Source organism: Chrysochloris asiatica, unplaced genomic scaffold, assembly GCF_000296735.1.
Source record: "Chrysochloris asiatica unplaced genomic scaffold, ChrAsi1.0 scaffold00157, whole genome shotgun sequence".
In the NCBI taxonomy this organism is placed as follows: domain Eukaryota; kingdom Metazoa; phylum Chordata; class Mammalia; order Afrosoricida; family Chrysochloridae; genus Chrysochloris; species Chrysochloris asiatica.
This window is the reverse complement of record NW_006408675.1, coordinates 7881776-7894385: the sequence shown is the minus strand read 5'-3', so window position 1 is coordinate 7894385 and position 12610 is coordinate 7881776. Positions and strand designations below refer to the sequence as shown.

The window sequence follows — 12610 nt, the reverse complement described above, 5'->3', positions numbered from 1 at the left end:
CTCTTACCTAAGTCTGTCACTTGTCTATCAAATGGGCAGCGAATGGCTCTTCCATGAAGAGGTAGGCGAGTGAGGCAGCCATGACAGACAGTGTGGCCACAAAGCAGAAGACGAGGAACTTTGTCTCCTTGCAAAGAAAAGACATCTTCACAAACCCCACACTCCAGTACCTAATATTTAGAAAGGAAATGTCCATTTCAAATGACTTTAAAAGCACACATATTGTATTGCATCAACTTTGTTAGACAAATTACTTTATTTCTCCGGGGGTGGGGAGTCGCAAAACATATAAGTTTAAAACCTTAAATTACTTTTCAGTCATTCATACCCTTCCAAAGTTATAGTGAAATCTCCTTGAAAGACTAAGCATTTGGGGCCAATAACAAAGGTAAGTGAACATTATCTTTACTGTTTGAAACAGCGACTCGACCCCTATTAACACCTGGATCTGTAACACCAATATGTAAAGTCTAAGGAAGCAGAGTTCTTAAGCAATTTCTCTGCAATTGCCTAACCCCCAGTAAACCTCATTAATTTAAACTAAAGTAATAACAAATTTGCGTTAGAATGACAATTTACGTTTATAAATGATAAACAACTTGCTGAGACTATAAGTGGAAGCATAGTGGTTCCGTACATTAAGCACTGGACTGCAAATGACAAGCTTCTCAGCTTGAGCCCACCAGCCATTCCATAGGAGAAAGATGAAGTTTTCTGCTGCCATGAAGATTTAAAGCCTCAGAAACCCAATACAGAGTCGCTACGAGTCAGAACTGACTCAACGGCACATAACAAGAAGACGAAGTAACTTTCAGCTATTGAACAGTTTCCATTTACATCATATAATGTACAGGCAAGAAAGTAATCAATCTAAACTTAAAGTTCAATTCCTTATTCTAAGTAAATAAATATGGACTTGGATTAGAAAATGATTTATCCATCTAATTCCAATTATAGATAAACGACTTCTCTAAGGCTACATAGTTAAACGAAAGGCTACAATAATTGCCATATTCGAATTCCCTTGCCCATGAGTTTGTGCTTTACAAATAGTCAACACTCTGTATTATAGCAATGTAGTAATTCTGGTACTTTTATTTCTAAATATATCTGAAGGGCTTCACAATTTTAATATTTAATAAAAAAAACTTTACCCAAAATTCATGTGCCTGGCATTTAAAACCTGCTACAATCTGGCCCCTGAACTATCACTTTACAATGAGCCCTAGTTGTGCAATAGTTAAGCAAGTCGCCGCTAACCAAAACATTAGCAGTTAGAACCCACCAGTTGCTCATGAGGCGAAAGACCTGGCAATCTGCTACCATAAAAGTTGCAACCTAGGAAATCCTATTGGTCTGTGCTATTCTGTTCTACAAGAAATACTTTCTTTATGATTTCTAAGTGAAAATTACAGCTAATAGCATAATAAATTAAGAATGAAATAGGAAAAATGAGTACTAATTTAATAAACTTCACAAATGTCAGAGAGAGCTCCCAATTTGTTACATGTTAACCAAATTGTAATAAGCCAGACTATATTTTAAAAGGGCTAAGAACACTGACTAATCAAAAGACAGTATCTTAGTTTCCTGTGTAAATACAAATGGTTTGATAATATTGGATTTTTGTATTTTGGGTTTTCCTAATCATAAATTGCATTTCCAATTAGCTCATTAAGCAAGAAGCCATATTACTTATTATTAGCATTGTGTATTTCAGCATTAACCTTCCAATCTATACAAGTGACAATGATTTAAAAAAAAAGTATGTATGCCCCCATACTTCTTAAAAATTATGGCATGAAGATTTTGCCCAACAAGACTTCAGTATTTTGATGCACAGCACAGGCACATTTTATATGAAAAATGAGAATAAACAAGGTAAATTTCTAGTATCTCAAATTCTGTGCTGTAACATCATCTGGTATGACATCAGCTTCCAGTATATTTTGCAGATTGTAACTGTTCCACAGGAGAAAGATGAGGGAGTCTGCTCCCATAAAGATTTGCAGCCTCAGAAACCCTGTGTAAGGTCACTATGAGTCGGAATCGACTCCACGGTACTTAACAACAACAACAACAGTTAGGATAACAAAAATAGGTACAGAAATAATACCCATTCATATTATGTATTAAATCATCTTAAACTTTAAGATAATTCACAAAACAATCTGCAAGTATTCTCTAATTTAAAAAAAAGTAAAATATGTTAACCACACACATCTACTAAAAGACTCATCTGCATCTCATATATTGTGTACCTTGAAAATATCTTCATTAATATAAAACTCAGTATTTAACTTATAGTACATCACAATATAATTTGTTAGATGAATCAACAGCAGCCAATACTGAATGATAGAAGCATACCTGGTTGTCATATAAAACGTACATTGCTGCTGCTGCTGTGTGCCATCAGTTGGTTGTGATGCATAGTTACTCTGTATAGAATTTCTGAGGCTATAATCTTTACCAGAGCAGAAAACCTCAACTTTCCTCTGAGGAGCAGCTAGTGGATTCCAACGGCTGACCTTGCAATTAGAAGCAACACACATGGTGGTGGTGGTTGTGTGCCACTGAGTAAGTTCCCACATACAGGAGCAAAAAGCCTCATCTTTCTCCCACATTGTGGCTGGTGGATTCAAACTGCTGACCTTGTGGTTAGCAGCCCAGCTCATAATCCACTATACTACCAGGGGGCCTTACTAGGGTTCCTTGTTGTTGTTAAGTGCTATCTCATAGCTACTCTGTATAGGGTTTCTTAGGAACAACTGGTGAGTTTGAACCACAGACCCTGCGATAGTCCAGCGCATCAACCTGCAGCGCTACACCTTTGTTGTTGTTAGGTGCTATCGAGTCGGTACCGACCCATAGCAACCTTATGCACAGCAGAAAACACTGCCCGATCCTGGGCCAACCTCACTACTGTTGCCACGCTTGAGTCTATCGATGTTGCCACTTGGCCAACCCATCTTGTTGGGGGTCTTCCTCTTTTTCTCTGACCCTCCACCTTACCAAACATGATATCCTTCTTCAGCGATTGGTCCCTCCTGACAATATGTCCGTAGTATGACAGATGAAGTTTGGCCATCTTGGCCTCCAAGGAGCACTCTGGCAGCATTTCTTCCAAAACGGATGTATTGGTTTCATTCTATTGTATTCTGACAAGGAATACAACCTTGTCGCACACCTTTTTAAATTTTAAACCATTCAGTGTTCCCATGTTCTGTTCCAACAACTGCCTCTTTGTCCTGGTACAGATTCATTCCTCATGAGCACAATTAAGTGTTCCAGAATACTCATACTTCGCAATGTTGTCCATAGTTTTTCATGATCCACACAATGGAAAGCCTTTGTATAGTCAATAAAGCACAGGTAAACATCTTTCTAATATTCTCTGTTTTTAGGTAATAATAAAAATAATAATAAAGCAGAGGTATATCATTCAAGACCTTAAAAGAACTTTCTAAATTAGCTGGAAACCTGGGATCCTAGAGTTAAATGACTGGAGTCTGTTTAACGCATAGCACCCCTATATAGAGTTTTCCCAGGGGCAGTTGGTAGGTGTTAACTGTCACCCATGTGGTTCGCAATCCGGTGCTGGAGTGGTGCTGTAAAACTAAACACTGGACTTCTAGCCACAAGATGGGTGGTTTACACCCACAGCCAGTCCCCAAAGCCCTATACAGGGTTGCTTTGAGTTGGAATCAATTCAAGGGCATTTAACAACAACTGGTGGTTCTCAAACTTAACAGTATATTAAAATCACTTCTGGGAATTAAAACAATATAATCATGTCGACTGAATCAGAAGGGGGGAAAGAAAGACGCATCACTAGTTTTTGTTTTTTTTACAACTCCTCAGTGGTTCTAATATACAGCCAGGGATGAGAATGATCAATTTCTTATATTACAAACGATTCTGAAGGCCACTCAACTGGCCACTGAACTCAAGTCTCCTCTTCAGATCTTTCCATATATGTTGGTGGTGTTGTTAAGTGCCGTGGAGTAGGTTATGACTCAGATCGACCCAGGACAGGGTTTCCGAGGACCGGCTGGTGAGTTTGAACCGTCAACCTCGCAGTTCAAACCAACTCTACGGTCCAGCGCTTATCCTCCTGCGCCACACCAGAGCTCCCATTGTATGGAATGGGAAGGAAAAATGAGTTCCATATATTTCAATCGACTTTTTGGTAAACGTATTTTGAAGCATTCACATGCGCTAGAATCCTAGAATCTCAAGCTTAAAACTTGATGCAATTCCCAAACTCTAGCGTTAATGCCTAGCGAGAGGTTTCTCAAAACTGCTAACAGATTGTACTACCAAGAGCAGAATGGGTAGTTCAACCAATAATAGCTATCGGATTATACAAGTAGTGGGAGGATGAAAGGCACACTTCAAACTTGGCTCATCACGCATTGTTACTTAACCTAAACCTCGGTTTCCTCACCTGTAAAATGGGGATTGAAGTCTACCTCACAATAAATATTAATAGCTTAAACACTTAACATAGTGTTTGACAATAGTGGATCCATTAAAAAATAAAACAGGCTAATCAACGTGTGTTGAACTGAATCAAAAGCAAAGGACCTGCGGAATGACCGGCCCAGGTAATTTCCACAGATTCACAAGTCCCTTTTCACAAGTGTTCCCGATGCCGAAGGCAAGCACTGTGTTGGCACGAACAGGCAACTTCAAACCAGCGGGAATACTAGTGTTAGATGGGAGGGCAGTGCTTGTAAAGCCAACAGGGGCTCAGAGGCCTGCATCCCTAGGCTGCGGCAATGCCGCTAGATTTCCAGGATGAGGCCGGTGGTGGAGAACAGAGAACGCAAGGTCCCTCACCTTCACCATGGCCGTCCCCCGGCTGCCCTGCCGGCCACTGTCTAGTCCCGCTCCAGACTTGTTTACAATCAGGGCAGCCATCCTTGGATGAGCGGCGCCACAGAAGAAGCAGTCACAGCCTTCAGCTGAGAGGCGGGGAAGAGCCACCTACCCAGATGCCTCGGCGCGCGCAGCTGGCGCACAAACACAGTACGACAACCTGGTGCGCCTCTTGCCTGGCCTTTTCGCTCCTCCTTCTCCGCAGTCAGTGATTAAATTTGGCCTTGCGCGTGGGCACTTGTCATATATATTTTTTTTATTATTAAGGAGTCTGTACCTTGTAGAATTATGTCAAGGAGAGTAAAGAAGGAATAAAATGTAAGTAAAAAGTAACTTTGGGGGACTAGACTCTCTTTTGATGCCCTCCCCTGCCAAACAGCAAATCAGCTGCCGGGAACTACATCTCCCGAGATGCAACGCGGTTTCTTAGTCCTATAAATCCCAGCATCCCACTCGTTTTATGTGTGTTCTTTTTAAATCTCGCGATATAGGAGTTTGGGAAGCCATATTACTAGGAAGCATTTTTTTTTTTTGAAGTCGCTGTGTTCGATTGTGGCTGTAAAACAGGGAAGCATTTTAGCTATAGTTCTTTAAGAAACAAGGGATGGATTTGGTGAAAAGTGGTCGTTGGGCCCATAAAGGACGTAGGAGGAACAGAATTTAAGTCCGTATCAGTAGAAAGAAGCTGTAGAAGTGGGTTTGACATCCAATCTCGCCGAGCGTGTGGGTTTTTTGGGTCCTGCGGGCTGGGCTGAACCTCCTCAGCCTCGGTAGGCTGAGCTCTAAAGTGCCATTCAAGATGGAAGTGAATACCCCCAAACAGGAGCACCTGCTGGCTCTGAAAGGTAAATTACTGCGAATTTAGCTCTCCTTTTATGTTTTCTTACCTTTTTTCACAACTTTCTGAAGCTTTTATCACATAGACTTGTCTTGTGAGATGTAGACCTCGTTCTTCGCTCTCCTCTTTCTTGCTCTGTTCCTTGGAGCCGAGCTAGAGGAGCGTTTTTGCCTCGTCGCTTTTTAAGTTTGTGAGCCATCCTCTGCATCTAAGTCTGGTACGTCACTCTTTGATCTCTGTCCTGATGAGGCGTTGCGAGATAATGCGCTGGGCTGCAAGGTCGATTTGATCCGCAAGGTCGGTGGTTCAAGCTCACCAGCGACTCCTCGGAAACCCTATACAGTGACGCTTTCAGTCGGAACCGATTCGACGGCACTTAACAACATCTTCACCAGACAGACTTAGCTGGCGTCCCAGGAATGTCCTTGTTGCTGCCTTTAAGTGTCGTCAAGTCTGTTCCGACTTACAGCGTCCCTGTATAGGGTTTCCACGGAGTGACTGGTGGATTTGAACTGCCAACCTTGTGTCTAGCAGTCCAGTGCTGTCCCTACGGTATTGATGGGGAAATTTCCCGAAGTATCACGTCTACGTTCATTTTCTGTACACGGTAAAGCAACTTTGAATAAGTTTAATAATTTGATTAGTCGATTGTTTGGGGGAAAGCAGCAGGGCCGACTTTCAAATATCAAATGCATGACACTTTATTTCTTATATTTTCCCCGACCACAAATACACGTTTTATTTATTGGATATTTTAATGTCTGGTTACCAAGACATTGATTTTCTTGGATTAAGCTGAAGAATGTTCACGAGACATTTGAATCCAGTTTAATTGCACTTAGTTTCCTTACTGCATCCATTTTTAGGGACTCATCCCTGGTTGTGGTCCATAAACTGACCAGTCCTGTATGTAACGGGACATAAATCATATATTGATGGCTGGGGTTAACAGTACTGCGGCATAGAACTAAGAAGCCTCACAGTATTAAGTAATATAGTGAAGAAAAGCTGTAAGCTTGAACAAATAATCTAGTCTAAAATGAGTTCTTCCTGGAGAAAGAGCGTGGTTTTTTGTTTTTTTTTCTTAAGCGCACATCAAGTATGTGGAATAGATAATACCTAGCTCTTAGTTTGGACTCCTGGTGTGGTGCTGTAGTCTAAGCACTGGACTGGGAACTTAAGATCAGCAGTTCAAACCCACCAGATGCTCCACAGTAACCCTGTACAGGGTTAGTATGAGTTGAAACCTATTCCATGGTACTTAACATCTCATAGTTTAGCTAATGTTTCCAAGATCACTTCCCAGTAAGTGACAGTCCGTGTTTCAACATAAGGCCTGCATTCATCTTGCTAAGGCACCGTGTTACCTCCTGAATGGAAGGCAGCAGCATTTTCAGAGATCTTTGCTGGCTGCATTAGTGGGAATTTGGAGTTCTATTAGCTGCTAAGTATGATTTTATGCAAATTAAAAGCTACTAGACACAGTTGATTTCCAGTGATACAGAAACTGGTTGCCACTGGGAATTTTTAGTTTTCTGTTATTCTTTATTTTCCAACACAGAAGATGGGGGGGTGGGGAGGGGGGTGGGAGTATTGTAACACCCTGAAAGAAAGAGTGCTTTGAAATTTACTGATAGCTTTGTTTGTTCATTCTTTCCTATCGTCATAGTTAATCAAGAATTTTCACAAGTTTTAATTTTATTGCTGGATGGCAAATATAACAGTTTAAATAGTCATTTGTTTACTCTCTTATATTTTAATATATAAAAATACTGAGACAATAATAATGTTTTGGAAAAAAGACTCATCACCTTAGTTGTCTTTTTATTCCAACTTTGAGCACATTGTGACAATATAGGAACCTTCAATGCCGTATCTTACATTGTGAAAGTATTAGGATGGTACAACAAGAAGAATACATTGTCTTAGTTCCGTGGGAGAAAGATGAGACTTTCTGCTCCCGTAAAGATTTACAGTCTCGAAAACCCCATGGAGGGTCACTATGAGTCGGAACTGACTCCATGGCACACCACCATATTTAGATTCATATAAAAATGTGTGTGTTAAGGATCATAGTCATTAATGAATTTGAGAGCTGTCAAATCTCTTAGTAGACACTATGGATAAGTGAAAAGATTATTCTTCTGACTCCTCAAAATGTGACAGTAGTCAAATTAGTATTGCAACATCATGGCAGAATTCCCTGCTCATGGATATCCTAACCCTCCTAGTCTCTGATAACATTAGGGGACAAGGGAGTAAGCCTTTTTGTTGTTGTTGTACTTCTAAAGTAGTTAGGATATGAAAGTGTCTATATTACAGCCCTTGCAGTTTTGGTTTTTGAGTCCAGCCTCTATGCAGACTCTGAAAGATTGCATTCTTGAGTATATGTGTTATATGCTGGATCATGTTTTCAGTGACTTAATTTGAAGCAACTTGAGGGTGTTCTTACGTAATTTTCTACTTCAAATTGGGATTTATGTAATTCATCAGAACCAGGGTGTTGAGGGAGGTTCTCAGTATTGTTTAAGTGCCCCAGTTAAATGGTGATTTGTCACAGAACCAGTTCCTAGCCTGGTTAAAATACGAAGTTAAGCCATATTTATGCTTTTAGTGTTTACTGCTGAACATAAGATAGAATCATAAAATATTCTGTCTCTACATTTATTTTAAGTGTAAAATGTTCAATTTTATTCCAGACAGACTTAAAATCATACTGATTTTCATTGTCCTCTTAATTCAGATGTCTCAAGATTTAAAATTTACTATATTATTTGTTAGTTATCTTCATCTGACTCTAGGATTTGAAGAATCACTGATTTACTCTGTCTCTGTTATAGTCTTAAAACAATTATTTCTTGTATTAGTATTGATACTTCTGTTTTCATTGACTACCGTAATTTTTGAATTGAAAGTGATGTTACTGGGCATCTAACTCCGATCCCCTGTTTTGATGTCAGAAAAAAAATGGTTTAAATTTGTAGAGTATTCATATGTTCTAACAATCGCTTTGATGAAATATATTGAGGTTGACTTTTGTGTGGGGGGGGGTTTCTCTCCCTGCCTTTGTGCAGACTGTCCCTACCACTATTCTTATTCTTTGCAATGCTTCTACTTTAGGTCCTGTTTCCTTCTGAGTTGGAAAGAGAGACATACTATAATTACAAATTACATTCTAGCTCTGAGAAGTTCAGCTAAGAAATTTTGTCTCCATTAAGAGTAACTGGATTACTACAGAATGACCACAGAAGTAATACTACATTATCGACCATATGAGAGTGATCCCACACAACTGCCAAAAATTATAGAAAAAGTGATTCAAGATTTTCCTGCTCGTCGACTGTCGAGATTTATTCCTTGGTTTCCACACGCTGGGTCTAATAAACTTGCACTTAAACCTAAGAGAGCACCACCTCTGATTTCTGAAGAGGCAGCTGAAGATGTGAAACAACACTTAACCATTTTAGAATACGATGTTAAATCACAGAGTTATGATTGCACAATAGATCTATTGGAATTTCAACCTAATTTGAAAATAAAGAAGCACTTAGTCCGGTCACACACACTGGATGAACAGGCTAATTCTGGAAAAGAAAGACAGGACTTAAAGAGGTCTTGGAGTGTTTCAATACCCAACAAAAATTGTACTGAAAAGATTTTTCCTTTATCTAAAAAATTGCAAAATAGTTTAAAGGCACTAAATTTACATTCGTTTTATAGAGCAAGATGGACAATAGAACAGACTGTTTGTGACAATCAAACTCTGGAAGATATTTGGTCAAAACTCAATCGAATTATCAAGCACAATGAACTTCCATCTTGTAATGCTACAATTCAGAGACACTTAGGTCAAATATGGGTATTCTGTGATATTATGTACTGTGAGTATGTGGGAAATCTTCTTAAAGAAAGATTATCTCTTACTGGAAAAATGAATTTATTTGTGCATAAATGTGGTGTTATTTTTAGTATGTAATAAATTTACTGATTGTCAAAAAAAATATTCTGATTGAATTGGATATATGATTTTAAATATTGAGATTCATTAATTTTTTACTAGTTAGATTTGTAATTTTTAAAAATTTGACCCATCACTAATATAGCCAATTCACTTTTAATATTGTGTGTGGGGGGGGAATATTGTGTGGTAGTAAGTGTATATATGCCCCAGAAACATATGCATAAATACGGTAATATCAAGGTTTTTTTGTGTGTGCAAAATGTATATGGTGCCAGAACTATTACATAATTTCCATATTTCCGCATTATATAAGGGGCTTCTAAAAGTGCCCAGAAAAATTTTGTTACTTTTAGTTATACTTTTCCTTGACCATTTGAAGTACCTTTGTGTATGTGGGTGTCATATTTATGTACAATTGATATAGGCAAAAATGCAGTAAGGTTTGTTAATTAGGTAAAAAACATGGGTTCTCCTTTGCAGCCTTCTTTTAAATGATTGTGATAAATTATTGAAAATATTTGTTTTATATTTTTATTCTGTTATCTTTCCAGTGATTTTAATTAGATATCTCTATAAATTAAAAATTACGGTAAATATATTTATGTGAATCTTCAAAATCTAATTTTATTGTATTTTTTCCCCTGTATTTAATATGCAATGGTTCTTTTAAAGTGAAACTGAAGGAAATTCTTATTATTTAAAGTCTATGAGAATGCTACTGAAGTGGCATGGTTACATTTCAAAGTAGAAGGCTAGCTTATATTCTTTGCTGATGGTTGCAAAGATATGTAATAGATAAGAAACTGCTAATATATGTTGTTTTAAAACAAGGCACAAATAGTACGAATTGCTCAAGACCATAATGTGTCTTTTAAGGCTAAAATGGATGAAGTTACTCTAATGCAGAAAGTTTGATGATAGTTACTGTTGATATTGGTTATTACTTGGCTGGAGTTCTTGTGGTATTTACCCTGGTTTTATGTAAGACGCAAAACGTTGCAAATTGGGTTTACACATCACCTTCTAAAAATGTCCAGGTGGTTATAAATAAAGTAGGTGTTGTAAAAGTGCGTAAGCCTGTATTTATTTAACAAATTTTAATGCCTGTCATACGCTGGGCACTAGGACATAGAAGGAAAGGGGCCACATTGCCTCATGAACTTTGTTATTAAGTGCCATCGAGTCAGTTCCAACTCAGTGACCGTGTATGAGTTTCCAAGGAGTGGATGGCGAGTTTGTTTCCTTTGGGCAGAGTACTTATCGAACAGCACCACAGCAGGATTTCCTCATGGCGTTAACTGCTACTAAGTGGTCAGACCAAATTCCTAAGAAAAACCAGTAACCTTGTACCCATTGTTGTTATGTACTGACTCATAGCGACCCTGTACAGGGTTTCCCAGGCTGTAAATCTTTAGGGGAGCAGAAAAGCCTCATCTTTCTCCCGTGGAACAGCTGGTAGTTTCGAACTGCTGACCGTGAGGTTCGCAGCCCGATTCATAACCACTATGCTACCAGAGCTGTACCCATTAGAAGTGTAGATTATCATGTTTGTCTTATAGCACTCTGACTGGCTTGGCAAATGCTTAATAAAACAGGTTAAGTGTGCCTTTAGAAAGAATTTTTATAGTGTGAACAGGCTACTTAAAATACAAGTTTACTTATAGGGAACTAAAGAGGTTATTATCTTTTCCTGATAGATTGCACTCTAGTCAAATATTTTTTCATTCTTAATATGTACTGATGAAGATCAAAGACCATAGCCTTTGGTATAAATTGCATCTCAATGTAAAGAAAATAAAAAACATCACTCTGGGCCAATAAACATTTTTATCAACGGAAGAAAGATTGAAGTTGTCAAGGACTTCATTTTTTTTGATCAACCATCAAAACTCATGGAAGCAGCAATCAAGAAATCAAATGATGTAGTGTATTAGGCAAATCTGCTGCATAAGAGTTTTTTAAAATGTTAAAGAGCAAAGATGTCAGCTAGAGAACTAAGGTGCATCTGATCCAAGCCGTGGTATTTTCAGTAACCTTATATGCATGCAAAACCTGGACAGTGAGTAAGGAAAACCATAGAAGAATTGATGCTTTCTTGGTGTTGGAGGAGAATACTGAAAGTGCCATGGGCTGTCAAAAGAACAAACAGTTCTGTGTTGGAAAAAGTACAGCCAGAGTGCTCCTTGGAGGCCAAAATTCTTGGAAGGAAAGAAAAAACAACACAAAATGGACAGTTTTCAAGTCATCTTTTTCAGTAATTCTGTCTAATTCAAATTTTTTTTCCCCTCCACCAAGTTGCTGTTATTAGGTGTCATCAAGTCAGTACCAACTTATAGCACAGCAGAATGAAACACAGCCTGATCCTGGGTCAACCTCACTACTGTTGCCATGCTTGAGTCCATTGCTGCTTCCACTTGGCCAGTACATCTTGTTGGGGATCTTCCTCTTTTTCTCTGTCCCTCCACCTTACCAAACATCTTAGCCTTCTCCAGCAACTGGCCCCTTCTGACAATATGTCCAAAGTATGAGAGATGAAGTTTGGCCATCTTGGCCTCCAAGAAGCACTCTGGCTGTATTTCTTCCAAAACCGATCTATTGGTTCTTTTGGCAGCCCGTGGCACTTTCAATATTCTCCTCCAACACCATAACTCAAAAGCATCAATTCTTCTACTGTCCAGCTTTCCACATGCATATGAGGTGGTTGAAAATACCATGGCTTGGGTCAGGCGCACTTTAGTCCTCAAGCTAACATCGTTGCTCTTCAACGCTTAAAAAAAGTCTTGTGCAACATATTTGCCCAATGCAATATGTCGTTTGATTTCTTGAGTGTTGATGGTTGATCCAAGAAGAATGAAGTCCTTGAAAACTTTAATCTTTTCTCCGTTCATAAGAATGTTGCTTATTGGTCCAGTGGTGAAGATTTTTTT

General features: G+C 38.8%; 3 protein-coding genes across 4 annotated transcripts in view; 2 read left to right on the top strand and 1 right to left on the bottom strand.

The window, feature by feature from the left end:
- LOC102832413 (E3 ubiquitin-protein ligase TRIM23-like) overlaps nt 1–5012 on the bottom strand; it is a 68496-nt gene extending 63484 nt beyond the window's left edge. The window contains exons 1-2 of the mRNA XM_006870997.1: nt 4846–5012; nt 8–170 (exon numbers count right to left, since the gene is read on the bottom strand). Of these exons, the coding sequence (XP_006871059.1) occupies nt 8–170; nt 4846–4926 (244 nt within the window). The 5' untranslated portion in view covers nt 4927–5012. The remainder of the gene's footprint in view (nt 1–7; nt 171–4845) is intronic.
- Nucleotides 5013–5674: 662 nt separating this feature from the next.
- The window catches only part of TRAPPC13 (trafficking protein particle complex 13), a 61577-nt gene continuing 54641 nt past the window's right edge, over nt 5675–12610 (top strand). For both annotated transcript variants that reach the window (XM_006870985.1, XM_006870986.1), the window contains exon 1: nt 5675–5729. In XM_006870985.1, the coding sequence (XP_006871047.1) occupies nt 5684–5729 (46 nt within the window). In that variant the 5' untranslated portion in view covers nt 5675–5683. The remainder of the gene's footprint in view (nt 5730–12610) is intronic.
- On the top strand, nt 8961–9698 carry LOC102822760. Its single transcript, XM_006870984.1, has one exon. The coding sequence runs from the start codon at nt 8961–8963 to the stop codon at nt 9696–9698; it is 738 nt and encodes a 245-aa protein (XP_006871046.1).